The 16,563-nt window shown below is 32.3% G+C and overlaps 1 protein-coding gene across 1 annotated transcript in view; it reads right to left on the bottom strand.

Moving 5' to 3' along the window:
- Positions 1-3,224: 3,224 nt before the first annotated feature.
- LOC144967219 (uncharacterized) overlaps positions 3,225-16,563 on the bottom strand; it is a 17,363-nt gene continuing 4,024 nt past the window's right edge. The window contains exons 3-12 of the mRNA XM_078904168.1: positions 16,186-16,357; positions 15,102-15,728; positions 13,856-14,012; positions 12,989-13,179; positions 11,158-11,334; positions 9,684-9,852; positions 7,383-7,528; positions 6,429-6,523; positions 5,690-5,988; positions 3,225-4,023 (exon numbers count right to left, since the gene is read on the bottom strand). Of these exons, the coding sequence (XP_078760294.1) occupies positions 3,845-4,023; positions 5,690-5,988; positions 6,429-6,523; positions 7,383-7,528; positions 9,684-9,852; positions 11,158-11,334; positions 12,989-13,179; positions 13,856-14,012; positions 15,102-15,728; positions 16,186-16,357 (2,212 nt within the window). The 3' untranslated portion in view covers positions 3,225-3,844. The remainder of the gene's footprint in view (positions 4,024-5,689; positions 5,989-6,428; positions 6,524-7,382; positions 7,529-9,683; positions 9,853-11,157; positions 11,335-12,988; positions 13,180-13,855; positions 14,013-15,101; positions 15,729-16,185; positions 16,358-16,563) is intronic.

Raw genomic sequence — 16,563 nt, 5'->3', positions numbered from 1 at the left:
GCTGTGTCTTCTATCCTTTTTACTGGCACTGAAATGACCCAAAGGTGTACCAAGCGCTGTAAAACTCTTAAAAGTAAAACAAAATATATATTTGAAACTCCTCTAAGAGCAAGAGAGTAGAGCGATGGATTGTAAAGTAAAACTTAACTAGGTGAAATGAAAAGCAAAAATGAAAATGATGAAAATGAAGTTGAGTAGAGGGCAAGATTTTATGAAGTGCCAAAAGGAAGAGCAGAGATAGAGGATTAAAGATAAATGTTATGCTTCAATTTATTGCACCGTTTTAATTGATAAAAAAAAATATTCTTTTTTTTTATTTAAGAAAAACATCTTGATTTTTATGAATTTGAAAACTTTGCAATATATTGATGTCTCGTCAGCTCAAATACACATGCGTTAAAGTATATATTAATAGAAACCTGTATTTTATTCCATCTTGTATTCATTTGTCATAAATCGGTTATCATTAAACATTCATATGATCTACTCATTTCAATTGTTTTCTTGAATAATTTGTAGGGACATAAATTATTACCACTCTGCTCTTTGCTATCGTTTTTAAACCGCCATTTGCTATTAGGGTTTTTTTGACCTCCCATGGTGGGAGGCACTTACTGTATCTTCCTGGTTGGGGTTCCCTACCTCCACAGCGGGCAAGGAGGTACATACCGTGTCTTCTATCCCCTTATATCTGTTTTCCAACATGCTTTCTGTCTTTCTCTTGGTATGAGATTGCTTGGTTTTGTCCCGACCCTGGCCGGAGTCCTTGGCTGGGAGGGAAACAGTCAAATGCATGTTATTGTTTTGGGAGATGATATTTTTTTCCTTGTAAATCATTTCTCTGTTATGTATTATTATATTTGTTATTTTTAAAGTAAAATGAAATGTAAGCATTTGAGTGTATTCCTCTTTGTTGGATCTTCTGCTTGTGTCTGGGTGAGACTTGTAGGTGATCTCAGACTAGGTACATTGATGGTATGCTCTTGGAATCTATATCTGATCCCTATTTGTTCCCAATTCCCCTTTGTCTTACATTCTCTTGGATGTTTTAATTGTAATTCTAGAACTTTCTACTATCCCATTTTCTTCCTTTTTACTGGCGCTGATATAACCTAAATGTGTTGCAAGCGCCGTAAAACCCTTAAAAACAAAAAAACAAACTGTATCTTCTATCTCCCTATATCTGTTGTCCAACATGCTTCCTGTCTTTGTCTTGGAAAGAGATTACTTGATTTTGCCCTGGCCCTGACTGGGAGGGAAACTGTCAAATGTATATAGATAGTTTTGGAGTTGTATTCTTTGTCTTGTAAATCATCTTACTGTTGTGCACTGTATTTTTGTTTTACACACACACACACACACACACACACACATATATATATATATATATATATATATATATATATATATATATATATATATATATATATATATATATATATATATATATATGTGTGTGTGTGTGTGTGTGTGTGTGTGTGTTCCGCTTAGTGGGGACCTGTGCTTGTGCTGGGATTAGCTAGACATTTAGGTGATCTCAAATTAATTTAATTACACTGGTAGTGTGCTCTTGGAATCTACATTATATTTTTGTAGTGAACATGTGAGTGTGTTCCTCTTAGTGGGATCTGGATGGGACCTTTTAGGTTTAATTAAGTGCATTGATGGTATCATCTCTGTTGAATCGTTTAGTCACTCAAGTTGATCAACAGATATTTTTTAAAAATATTAATGATAAATGGATCTTGCCGCCTTTGTTTCTTTCACGGCTGCTTTTAATTTTTAATCTGGAGTATATGGACTATCCTTTCTTTTTACTGGTGATGAAATGACAGAAAAGTATTGCAAGGGCTGTAAAACCTCTAAAAACATCAAAGAACAAATATATGCCTGATATATATCTTATTCCAAGAGAGAGAGAGAGAGGGGCTAGAGACAAATAGGCTTTGTTGTCTTTTGTGAATGTCTCAGTCTCACTGGGTGCGGTCTTCTAACCTCCCATGGTGGGCAATGAGGTCACTTGCTGTGTCTTATACCTTACATATTTGTTATCCCTTTTCCATGTTTCCCTGTCTTTGTTCTGGATTGAGATTGCTCAGTTATTTTTCCTGGTCCTGGTAGGGAGTTCTTTGATGGGAGCTCTTATATGGACCAGGTAGGTGGCAAGAGATCTATCGGTCAACCTTTGCTCTGTCTGTTATCCCATATCTCATTATTTGTTCCTCCCATGTAACTTATTGTTATTTTTTGAGACCATTCGTTTTAGACAGTTGGTTGGGGCTCTAGTAGCAGCGGGTCTTCTATCCTCCTAGTAGTTAGTTCCTTTCTCTGTTGCTTTCTACAATTCTGGAGGGAAGTGATTTGGCTTTGCTCAGGTCATGGCGGGGTAATTTTCTGTAAGGTAAATAGTCAGATATGAGTTTACATGTTTTTCTGTGAGAGGATTCCCCCCATAAATTAGTAACAACAATGATCAGTAGAGCTCTAACATTTTAAAAAACATGAACCCCCCAAAAATACTCAAGGATATTTTTTTTAAATCAGCAATTATTTATTTCAGTCTCTTACACAATTTTCTCTCAACATAATAAAAAAAAGTGCACCCTTTGATGTAGAGGCCGTCGCCTATTCCATGAAGAAATATAGATAATCCATCATTAATATAAAAAGGAAGCACCAATGTTGTTCAAGTGGGCAAATCAAGGTAAAAAAACTAAAGCCAGGATCTCCCAGCGAGCAATGCAATGCCTAAATCACTCTTCCACTACATTTGTTAGAAGTATACGCATGATCCGTTTTAAATGAGAAGATAAAAAAAAATCATGCATCAGAAAGCTACTAGAGTTGTCTGCCATCACTGAATTATTTCCCTTCATTCATTAAGAAATTAAGTCAAATGATAAATCTGAAATTGTGTCCAGTATGATTACTTATAGGCTCCAAATAGTGTTCGTAATATCAGGGACACGAGAATCATTCTTTTATTTTCAGATTTTGACCATGTAGAGTGTAAAATTGAACCAATCCTTTTTCGTTTAGTGGTAGTACAGAGCTTTGCATTTTCAGATTTTTATTGATAATTTGTAAACAACTACAAAGAAGAAAAAGATCTTGAATTGTTTTTGATCGATTGATTTTTTTATAATTTTGTCATTTTCAGTTTAACTTACTTTTGTTGTATTAACTAAAAGATAAAGAAAATAAAACCAAAATCAAACAAACACTAACAACACATGGGAAGTTTTTTATTTATTTTTAAAAGTAGAATTTCAATGATTTTTTATTACATTAATGAAAATACATTTCAGAATATTTAAAAATTACATACAACTTTTAAAAAATAGCTACAGACCTTCTCACTACCTATTAGTAATCATGACAATTTAAAAAATAAATAACAAAAATACAAAAATATACAATTCTCGGGGCTTGTACACCAACCTAAGTAGTTGTAGTTGTAGTAGTAGAAGTAACAGTAGTAATAACATATAGTGGTAGTAATAACATCAAACAAAATGATTAAATATTTTTTGTTTGTTTAGTTTTCATGGTAGCGTGTTTGACATACTTTGTGATGACAGAAATGTTAAGTAGATCGTCGCAGGCTTAACATCCATGATTTAAAAAAAATTTCCTTTAAGGCAGTCATCGGGTATACACCCCCCCCCCCCCCCCCACTTCCCTCCTCAGGACTTATGTTTAGGTAAATACATCAAAACAAACAGATGCAGTTTTATTAACATGACAAAATTACAATGAGAAAAGATTAAAATTGGACTAGGATAGAGCTTGCTTTAGAAAAAAAAAAAACGTTACGAAAAAAAGTTTCCATGTCGATATCATATCAACCAGTGCAGTATGAAAGATGAATAGAAAGATCCCGGGATTTCAAATACATTTTATCACATCTAGGACAAGAGAAGGCGGTGGTATTTTTATCACAATCTGATCTGGAGGAGTCCTTGGAACCCGGCACGTTGATGACGTTTCTGTCTGCTGACTGAGGCCTGGAGGATGGCTTGCCTGCAATGAAGTAAAAGGACTAGCCACACATTACTTAAATCAATAATCTGCATTAATTATCTACTATTCCACTCTTGACTTGCCTGAGGGGGGCTGTGATAGTTAATAAATCATAAAAGATGGTTTGAGAAGATTTAAACCTCAATTCGGGGGTAGAGATAATTAATAAATCATAAAAGATGGCTTCGAGAAGAAAATTTAATACAGTGGAACCTCCCGATTACGACACCTCCGAATAGCGACAACCTCCTGTTAACGACATTGACCCATGGTCCCAATTTTTTTTCTATTTAAGATCAGTAAAAAAAAACCTCCAAATAACGACGCACTTTTTGATAAAACCTCCGAATAACGACATCATTTTGGCGATTTTCGGCAGTTTTCGTAGTTATATGATACTAAAAATACCGAGTATGAGTACTCAACGTTTATAAAAACGATTCCAGTTTGAACCAATGATAACGCAGCTTTTGAAACCAATGAGAACGCAGCTTTTTTTGACGAATCTTGGCTGACATGCATTAATAAAAACCAAGGTATAAATGTAAGTGTAAGCAAGTAAACACAAAATCTTGGGAAATGTGATATTATGTGGTGATACAAGTAGTAGTAGTAGTAGTAGTAGTAGTACTAGTAGTAGTAGTACTAGTAGTAGTAGTAGCAGTAGTTGTAGTAGTAGTACTTGTAGTGTTTTTGTGGGAGGAGGAGGAATTTTATTTAACTCGCAGCGTCCGAATTACCTGTTTCTGTTTGTTTTAAAGGGTTTTACAGCGCTTGTGACACATCTATGTCATATCAGCGCCAGTAAAAAGTAAGAAAATTGGATAGTAAAAAACCTTCTAGATTTACAATTGAAACGACATAAGAAAAAGTAAGACAAAGGGGAATGGTTTAAATAGGGAACAGATGTAGATTCCAGGAGCACACAATCAGTGTACTCAGTTCAGATCAACCTAAAAGTCTCATCCAGACACACGCACAAGAACCCTCTAAGAGGAATACACTACAATGTTTTGTTTGTTTTGTCAATGTTAATAAAAACTGGTCCCGCGGGCCTTACCACGCCCACTTTGTCCGCCATCTTGGAAACCTCTAAATAACGACACCTCCGGATAACGACATAAAAACTCGGTCCCGTGGCATGTCGTTATCGGGAGGTTCCACTGTATCAATCAGGGGACAGTGATATTTAACAAATCATTCAAGACGGCTTTGAGAAGATTTTAATATCAATCTGTGCCAGTGATTGTTAATAAAAAAGATGACTTTGATAAGAAGATTTTAAGATCAATCTGGGGTCAGTCATAGTGATAGTTAATATATCATAAAAGATAGCTTTGAGAAGATTATAAAACAAATCTGGGAAGTATAATTTTACTTCGAGAAATACGACACTTACTTCATTACCCTCCCTCCCCCCATCCCACCCATTCTTGCACCTTTACGTAACTACAACATGTCATATTCATGTCATCACTGGGATCAATATGGTGTTATTGTAATGGTGCTAGTGCCAAGATACACATATCTATGTCACAATTTAAATGTAAGTGACAATCTCCAACGCTATGAGTTTAAACAGAACAACGCAATATTTTGAAATTCAAAAGAATATTGTATATGTGGTTAAAGAGAAAGCATACAAAATTGACTATTAATCTCTCACCTTTCCTCTGCGTATCCTTCTCTTTAGTTGACAATGCACCGAGTGCACGTTTCATTTGAGTGTATGCGCCTATGCTTGTAGTATTCACTGGGGCCATTGCAGGAAGTCTCTTGCCTGAGGGTGGCCTTCCTTGTTTATTAGATGGGGGATTTTTAGATCTTGATGAGTGGCCAACAACAAAGTGGTCTGATGATTTTTCATCAACTCCTGTTTGGCCAAATACCCAGTTGTTTTGTTTGACACTCACATGTCCTCTATCATCCCTTTCAGTTACATGCCTTTCAGTTTCCTGCATTGTTCTTAAAATCAGAAAAAGAGTTTTCTAAAAAAGTCTTATATTTAGATTTAGTAAACACCGAGAAATCATAATCAAATCTGAAAGAAAATAGGGTAAAAGATAATTAATTATCTATTATTTCACCCTTGGCTAGCCTTTGGGTAATATGTTAAACCTATTCTGTAAGCTTTTTGGAAATGCGCTGGATAATAATAAGAAGTGAGGGAACTTACTCTCTTGAACTAACTTTTCCTAAATGTATTTTTTTTTCTGTTTCCCGACTATCAGACATTTCAAAAACCACCATTGCATTGGAATGCGCTTAGAGCATTATGATATAATATTACTAAACCATGAAACAGCTCAAATTAAATGTGATACTTATAATAAGCTTAACGAGTTGAAAAGGATTTTTTCTAAACCTAATGTTTGATAGGCTTTAATTTATATTGTCACACTAACCTTCTATTGTCCATTCCACTTAGGAAGTGGGTTAGAGTGCTTGAGTCTTGTTGCCATAGAGGCTGGGATACAGCAGGGGCTTTAGTTGGGGTAGGCTGGAGAAAAAATGTTTAGAAATACATAGGTAATGATTATGAATCATGGTTTCTGGGATTCTCAAATATATCATTGTCATTTGATATTCACTAATGTCTTTCGTGATAGTTTAATCTCCGTTTTAAGCATGGTCTTTACTTTTTAAAATTCGAACATCATCCTGCTATAGGCATATAGCCTGACTGCCTGGCCTACCTTAAAGAATGAAACAAGGCAAACTGGTTGTTTTCAGTATTTCAATGTCAGATACATTTCAGCTTCACTTGAGTTTTGCACCATCAGGACAAAAACAATGAAATAAGCCAACAATGGAATCAGAATCAAATCTTTTTTTTGTTTATTGCTTTAGGTCTCTTCCAACACAAATGAGGTTATATGAGAGACCGCTGAAACAAAAAAAAACAAGCAATCTAACAAAAATAGTACAAATGTAAATCAAAATCATAACCTAAAGATATAAGCTAAATTATAAATAACCAAGAACAAACAGGCAGAAGATTTACAGAAAAAAAAAAATATCCCCTGTCAAAAATACAATCACAAACCAAAGAAGCAGGATAGGCTAGTAAAGAGAAGAAGAAACGACATCACTATCGGATCGTACACCCATGCGAACATCATAGGTATATGATTCAAGGGTGATGCTCCCATCCAACCACCCGCAGAGAATCAAATCACCAAAGTCATAGAAAAGAGACTCACAATAATCATGTGAGTAAGAGAAACAAATAGAATTTAATAAGAGAGTATATTATATGAAAAGGGAATAAAGAACATGAATAAATGTGCTTTTGTATACGATCTGCACATTATTCTTTTAATTCGAAATGTTAGATAATATTTTTTTTCTCTCTGTACCTCGTATCTGGGTCCCTCTGTTTCGTGCATCTGTTTTACTCTTGTTATTGACTGGCCCAAACTGTAATTCTGTTCTTCCAGCAATTTTATGCGTATCGTGTTGGCTGTAACTTGATTTCCCATGTCCACCACAATATCCCCAGTGCCTGTGGATTAAAGTTGAAAAGGACTTTCTAAATGAGGTTAAAAGAAAAGTAAAATTTTAGTTTTTTTATAAATACAAGGCGATCCAAAAAAAAAAAGTTATCAGTTTTTCAAAGCATACGATTTTTATATTAAACTTTGTATATTTGGTAACCAAGCTGTTAAGCACAGGATAGAGAAAAATCAGTAAAGTTGCTAAAGCACCATTGTTGAACTCATGGAATATAAAGGGCTAATTATGGTAAGTTTTAGAGTCTTCAAAGTATGAAAAATACCCCGAGGGTTGAACAAGTCGAGTTCTATATAGAAAATTTATAAACTGTAAAGGCACGATAAAACAAAGGTTTGACATTTTACTATCAAATGACTAGAATACACATTTAAAGTAGATGCTTAGGATGCCAAGAAGTATTATGGTAATGTCATGTTGAATATTCATTTAAGCATGAAACAAATTCAAAATTAAAAATCATTTTTCAGGCAACGAACAAAGTGACAGCAAGACATGTTTTGAAATAGTATCAATTTTTTTTATCCCATACACATTTATATAAACATAGAATTGTAAAAAAATGATGTCATGACACAACACTCAATAGTAAATTGCTATAATCAAGCCAACTGTTTGTAAAAGTGTTGAAAGTTTAAACATCTAAAAAAATTCTGATGTGATAAATACCTAATCAAGCAAAAGATTGTGACTGATGTAATGTTCGAAATTACAGATGATTGAATTAAAGTAAGTACAAACTGCTAAAGCTTTGACCTCTAAAAAGTATCGAGAAAAAAACAAAACAAAAAAACAAGACACAACAGCTACAATAAATAATAATTTGCTTTGTTTTCTCTTTATCATATTCATAAAAAACACACACAGACGATTGCATTATGTGAAATAAATAAAGTTGTGATGCAACAAAACGGCTATACTCATGGTTTTAGGGGAATAAAAAAAAACAAAAACAAATAAATTTATAAATGTGACCTTGCATAAACAATCGTATATGATGCGTGGAACATTTTTAAAAAATTAGCAGTTATTTCCATTTTTTTTCATACATCATTATTACCTGCATTATATCGGCTGTAACACACACAAAAAAAAAAAAAAACAACAATTAAACAATGACCTTAAAGGCTTGGATGTAAAATAAATCTGTGACAGTATCCTCTAGATGTTATCAAACTTTTAAAAAGAAACTATTTGAAAGATGGCACTAGCATTTTGTTGTTGTTGACAATGATGGTGATGATGATGATTGATAACGCTAAAGATAAAAATAATAATGAGATTAATGATGATGACAATAGTAATAATAATAATAATAATAATAATAATAATAAATAATAATAATAATAATAATATAATAATAATAATAATAATAATAATAATAATAATAATAATAATTAATATAATAATATAATAAATAATAATAATAATAATAATAATAATATAATAATAATAATAATATAATAAATAATAATAATAATAATATAATATATAATATATATAAATCATATATATAATAATCATAATATATCATATCATATATTATTATTATTATTAAATTTATTTATTATATTATTATTATATTATTATTTATTATTATTATATTATTATTATATATTATTATTATTATTATTATTATTATTATTATTATTATTATTATTATTATATTATTATATTATTATAATTATTATTATATATATTATTATTATTATTATTTATTATTATTATATTATTATATTATATTATTATTATTATTATTATCATTATAACACTAACCATAATATCATTGTTTTTATTATGACTACTTTTATTATTATCATAACGTTTGTCTGTAAAATGTCAAATAATTTCATAACATACACATGACGAATATTTATGAATATACATGTATATATTTCCATTCATATTTTGATACAAAGGAATTATTTTGTAATATTTACAAACAGAAATGCTCATTTCGCGACTATAGCGCTATTGATTATCAATGTTATACAGTAAGTAACCCAATCGGTTACAATCACTATTGTTTTTTGTTTTTATTGTGTGTGTTTATGTGCTCTGCACATATACATTTCAGCAAAGAAATTTTCTATCTTCAATTTAAAGGAGTGGTTAACATCATATTGTGATGACATTCTTCAACTTACCTTGTAGATTTGGGTTGACAGGCCCGTTTAAGTCTGGATATTCTACTATCATTCTTTCTCGTTCTTTTCCAGTCTCCACGTCTTTCTCTAATTCTTTAATTGAGGCTTCTGCATTCTTTATCGCCGTCTCTAGCTCATCTTTTTCATTCATAAGATTTTTTATGACAACCTGCAGATTAATTTTCCAATAAAAATATACAGTGTATAATGCATTGAGTACTCATATCACAAAGTTTGTAATCAATAATAGTAGTCCTTCAGAGCCATTAGAGCTATGGAGCCGGAGTTTATCCTTGTTTAAATAGCGTGAAAAGGACAACAGCAATTGCTTGCTACTCTTTGGATAGGACACTAGTCTATAACAAATTACTTTCTACCAGCTGTAACAGACCCAGCTACCCAATCACTGCTGGGTAATCAGAAAAAATCTCGACTGCACCTGGGATCGATCTCAGTCCCTTTGTGTGTGAAACTTTCCTTACAGTATCACATGGTGCAATTACCCATAGTAATGGCATTATAACAAATTTCAAATGTTCATGAATATTAAGGAATAAATCATGTCGACAACATTATGCCATTATCTAGTTTTGCCAACAAATGCAACAGATTGGGAAATTCCTTGTAATGTGTGCACAACATAAGAAAACTCCCCTTTTATGTGATGTTATTTCATAATGTTATGAACACGTCACAAAGGATTTATTCATATTTAAATTGGCTGATCAAAGGATATTAAAAGTTTAGAATATATATTATGATGTGTGTTGTAAAAGGCATCTGTTATATAAATAAAATTTTATTTTGGTTTTTGGTAAACGAATATCATATATAGACATTGGGAAGTTAAATTTTTCTCACAAATAGAAATTCACTGCGTGAAGTTCAACTAAAAATTGTTCTTCCAAAAGCTCGAGAACTAAATCATTATATCAATTTTAGAGAGGATTTTTAATTACATTTATTTTATTACTCTAGCTCATATAAATCAATTAATTAAATAATAAATGAGGAGGGGACTTTCAAAAGCTGCTAAGGTCTTATATTCCATGATTTAGAAAAAAATCTCTTTTTTTTAAACATATGTTTTATGAGTTAAAGAGCAAAATATGTGACTTCTTTACCTTAAAGAACAATTATCTGAGTGTTTTGGAAATTAAACTTTCCCCTCGCGATTCCAATGTGTCTTATATTCGAAAAATAGTATTACTCCATTATCTCTCTAGATGTACCTTAGCAGGTTGTGAAAACTATCTCCTCAAATAACAGATTTATTTCTTTAAAATACCCCCCCCCCCCCCCAACCAAAAAAAAAATACAGAAAAAAACCCCCATAAAACAAACAAACAAACCAAAAAAAAAAAAACATACAACAACAACAACAAAAAAGAACAACCCCCCCCCCCCCCCCCCCAGAAAACAGCTACAAACAAACGAGAAAAAAAAAAAAACCCCAAAAAACCCATAAACCTGCCTCATTCTCTCTGGCCTTTTGTCGCAGTTCTTTTGCTTCAACCTTGAGCTCAGCTATGGAGTCTTCGAACTGTACCTTCTCTTCTTCAAGAGATGCAACCTGACTACTGAGATCTTCGTTTTCCTTTCCTAAATATTCCATGCGTGCCAGTAAGTTGTCTTGTTTAGATTGGAGAGACTAAAAAGAAAACATAAAAAGGCATGTGAGGATGATATAAAAATTTCTTTTAGAAGAACCAATATCAAAAATAAAAAGAATAAAAATAAAACAATGGTTGAAGAAATTGAAGATCCCAGAACTAAAAATAACCAAATCACATTTATATGATTTTCCAAGACGCAGGGTGTAGTGAGGAGATGTCCCATTAGTCTTAACCCATTTAACCAAGTGAAGGAGTTTTTGAGGGTCTTGGTGCTTCTGAGTCAATGTGACAATAAAAAAATTTTTAAAAAGGAGGGGAGGGGGTATTCCATGTATATACAAGGTTATATCCCTTATATAATAATATAAAAAATGACAACTCTGATTCAACGAAACCTCGGTTAAAACAAACATTTACCTCCAGTCCCGTCCACTTAGTTGTAACCAAGGTACACTGTATATTCAGTACAGAAGATGTTTGTTCCTACCTCATTCTAAGATGAGATGTAACATAGATCTAATAATTTATTTAAACAGATAAAGACATTTTTGTTTTAAAAGTATGAAAAAAAGACAGAGAAGAAAATAACAAAAAAAACAAAACAACAAATCATCCTCCAACACATGTGCACAAATTTAAAATGCCTTCTTGCTGGATGGGATGAGCTTAAAAATACTACAGTTGACTCCACTTAATCGCACACCTTCGGGAGTTCAGTTTGTGTGTCGATTAAGCATCCAAGCATCAGCTTTCATGTGCCATTTATGTAGGACCTCCCCCTCTGAGCTTTCTACCGGCTTGTTCAAGATATGTCCTCATTAGAAAGTTTTTGGTTTAGTTTTTGTTTTGTTTCTTTTTTTGTTTTTTTGGGGGGTTTTTTTCCCCCCTACTTTTTCATGTTTTATTGACAACAAAATGTGACCTCATTATTTGTAAGAATAGTAATCGTAAAGTGTTGATTGCTTTCTATTCTGTGCAAGCTGTTTATAAATTATAAATCCTTGTCTCCAATCTTGCCAATGTTGGAGATCATTTGCCAAGCATTTTTCTTGGATAAAGTGCCATGGTTTGTCCAGCATATCAAGTTTTTCAGTGTTTGTCAGTGGTGGAGTGTCACTCTGATGATGTATCCTTATATTTATTATCCAGGCATTGTCTTTTTTGTGTATTTTTTAGATATCTTTTTCCAATCAAGGAAGAATCAAGGTGTAGCAATTAAGGAGAAGGTGTGTGATTAAGTGGAGCAATTATATAGAAAAAATTCCGTTTTTCGGGAATGTGCAACATATAAGCGGTTTGTGTGATTAACCAATGTGCGATTAAGCGGAGTGAACTGTATAAATTATTGACTTTACTTCGTTGCATGATTGTAATTGTGAGTTATAGTGAGCTAGTGGTATGGAACTCAGCTCGTGACGTGTAAGGCTCAAGTTAGACTCCTCCTTTTGCGCAGCTCAGAGTTGAGTCCTAAGAAAAGGTTCTTAACTCGCATTTTCTCACATTTCTCAGGAGTTAAATGACTATATGTCGGGTAACAGCACTGACTTTATTGGACAAATTGCAATAACGCCTATAAAGCATAATGTCTCATCCTATTCGTTAAGTGCTGTCGTTGACATGGGTCTTCCTGCAGAGCACTTTGAGCAAATTGAGTGGATATTACCCTATATCAATGATCACAATACTAACCTCTGTATGCTTGCTTGCATTACGATTCTTGCCTTGCTCTCGGGCCAGCAATTTCGAACTTTCTTCTAACTTTGTTGTTATCTCTGAAATTTGTACTCTGAGATCAGCCACCTCCGTAGATAAAACAGAAGATCTTTCTGCCTCTTTGTTCTTTATTTCTAAGTCTTGTTTCATCCTCCGATGGTCGGATTCTTTTTAAAACAAAAAAAAACATGGTCTTAATGATGATGATAATAATAATCATAATAATGATAATAATAATTAACAATAATAATAATAATAATAATAATAATAATAATAATAATAATAATAATAATAATAATAATAATAATAAAAATAATAATAATGATAAAAATAATAATAATAATAATAATAACAATAATAATAATAATAATAATAATAATAATAATAATAATAATAATAATAATAATAATAATAATAATAATAATAATAATAATAATAAAAATAATAAAATTCATAAAGTCCTCGCTTCCACTGCATGGTACTCAGAAGCATTTAATAGAGTAATCATCTCACTATCAATGTATCAAGTAAAACGACATCTTTAAAAAGTCAGTGCAGAAAAAAAAGAACACAGGTTGCGATAACAATTATCCAATTATAATGACAATGATGATGATGATGTTATAGATAACATGACAAAAAAACAAAATAATAAAAGACAATAGAAATGACGAGCCAGGTCAAACCATGTCACAGGCGAAAAGGGAATATCAAGAGTAAATCCTGTTCAATATAATCAAAAGAGTCATCAATTAATTTATCATACACAACATAGATTCCACTTTAATAATTGTTAGCAAAATTAAATTAAATGTTAAAAAGAGCACGTCACAATTTGTATACCAAGACTCTTTAGTGTTTGCATCTGTTCCTCTAACTGAACTTTGACCTCTCCCATCTCAGCCTCCAGCTTTTCTTTGGCCTTTTGCAGATTTTGACTTTGTCTTTTTTCCTCTGATACCTCTTCTGCATGCTTCTTCTCGTTTTCCTTCATTTTATTCTAAAAATAGAAATACGACCACAAATAAAATAGTATAGGTTGTTTTATTGGATATACTTGGAAGTCCCAGTTTCATGTTCCCTCATATAACATATCTTTTCAAAATCTAGACAATATACAATCTCCTACCTTTGAAAATAATTTGAGAAAACTGCTCCAGGATTTTGCTAGGATTATAATGGCACTTCCATTTGTTTGTTTTTTTTTTAGATATTTAAATCACAGCACATACACAAATGTCGATTTACACGATCACACAACAAGGTGCGATAAATGGCGTCACCTCTGAATACTGTTGGATCATGATTTTAAGTGTGACTGAAGGGGAGAGACATGCCCCTTTTCCAAAATTTACAACTTGAATTGTTCTTTTCAAAATCAGTACAAATCTTTACTCATTTTGAAGACTTTGTTTCAATTATCTTTTCAACACAAAACGTAATTATTCGTGTGTTAAAATCATAGCTGCAATTTTCTCTCTATCAACACACAATGAATACTTTCAGTACATCAGATGCCAGGAATAATCTTTGATTTATATTTTTTCATTGCAAACTCAAATCAAGAAAATATTCAAATATGTGGTTTCATCAAAAATTGGACAGTAGAAAAGGCAAAGCAAAGAAAGTGGTAACTCACATATTTTGGATTATATTGTTAGGCAACAACTGAAACTGAAAAGAGTGATCTCTAAAATGTGACCTGTCATCTCAAAACGGTATTATATTGGGGTAAACCTGGAGTTTAAAATTCCTTGTTGAGCTCAATTTATAAAATACAAATTTAGAAGAAAAAAAATTCCCCCATTGAGGACAGTGAGTTTTGTTTCTAAAACTTAAATTTCCTAATTTTCATAATTCTGACATTAAACTCAGTTTTCATCTTCATGTTCATAATACCAAATTAATAGGGTGAATTCAATGTTAAACATTGAGTTCGTCTCTTCATTTATAATTGACCATTGCAATTAACAATCAAAATTAAAATCTAGTTCTTCAGCGATTACAAAAACTGATGTCAAATCATAAATTATGAGGATCAGCACCAACAAAGAACAACATGTTCTTAAAAGAGTTTAGTCAAAATTACCTCTATTTGTCTGCGTAGAACAGCTTGCGTTTCCTTTTCCTCTTTTAAATTATTTTCACACAGTTTGGCTTTGTCTTCTGCTGCTGAAGTTCTCTTTTGACAATTTTTCACTTCCGTCTTCATTGGGTTAATGGTTGACTGTAACAACTCATTTTGTTTTCCAACTCTAGCAATATCTTTATTATGCTCCGCCATCCAACGACAAACGTCATTGAAAGTCATCCACTCGACATGAGCAATTTGACTCTTAAATTTCTTTAAAGAGCATGGAAGGCCTTGGTCTGTGCAAATTTTTATCACAATTTCACCTGCTTCTTTCATTTTCTTTTGTACAACATCACATGACTCACACGGAACAAAGGCAGTTTCATATGTCTGGCATGATTTGTTATTAGTGTCTTTAGAAATAGAATATGAATTGGAATCTTCACTTCTATCAGACGACATTCCCATGAGCACCATGTCTGCTGTGTTAGGGGGAATGACTCCAAGAATTCCAGGAGTTCGAAGACTGTCTAGAGGTGCTGTAGTTTTAAAGGTGGTGTTTTCGACCATATCATTATCTGAGACCACATTATCAGGTTTACTGTGTTCTTTTTCACTCAATTTTGCTTTGAAAGATTTGCACTGAAAGAATTTATAAAAAAAAGAAAGACAACCAAATTTTTAAAATGATTCTTGTATTTAAAACAAAGTAATTCGACTAAGTCTTAAATGTTAAAGTGGGTCCTAAAAGTTATGAGACCTATGAAAATAGAATTCATCCCGACTCTGGAGAGTTAAAATACTGTTTTGTAATAATTGCTAAGTAACCTTTGAATAGAATACTAGTTTATTCTAAAGTAATCTCTGCAAATACAACTTAAACCAATCACTGCGGGTTGGGCATAGAGACCATAAAGAAAAATCTAATACTTCATAGATTTTAAAAATATAAGTTTGTTTGTGAGTCAAAATGATCTCTCAATAGTTACTAGGACTTTATTAACATTTAGGCAATGTGTGGCAAAACAGCAGGACCAAGAGAAGTGGTATGAAATGTTTTTACACTAGACCATAAAGACAGAAAATGAGTAACACTGACCTCAGATGTCAACTGTTTGAAGTGAGTTTGAACACTTATCATCTGAGACCAAAAGTGTTTCGTGATCGGCCCAACAGACCCCACTCCTTCCAGTGGATCCTTGTGTTTCACTTGCTTAATACTGACTTGACTGTTTACATAGGTACTCACTGAGCGTATTAAAAAAACAAGCCTGCAATAAATAATGCATAAAACAAAAATATTTTTAAAAAAGTCTGCTTCATTTTCTTTTTGAAAGTTTAACAGAACCTCCTTACTGTTTATTCATATAGTAACATTATCTGATTTCTTTGACTAAAAAATTCTTTAAAATATCTAAATCATGTATTGAAAAAAAAATGCCTGCAAATATGAATATTGATAGAGTTTTTTATTCAC

The sequence above is a fragment of the Berghia stephanieae genome, chromosome 3 (genome assembly GCF_034508935.2).
Source record: "Berghia stephanieae isolate SIO BIC M18660-M18661 chromosome 3, UCSD_Bste_1.3, whole genome shotgun sequence".
NCBI lineage: Eukaryota > Metazoa > Mollusca > Gastropoda > Nudibranchia > Aeolidiidae > Berghia > Berghia stephanieae.
This window is presented reverse-complemented; position numbering and strand designations above follow the sequence as displayed.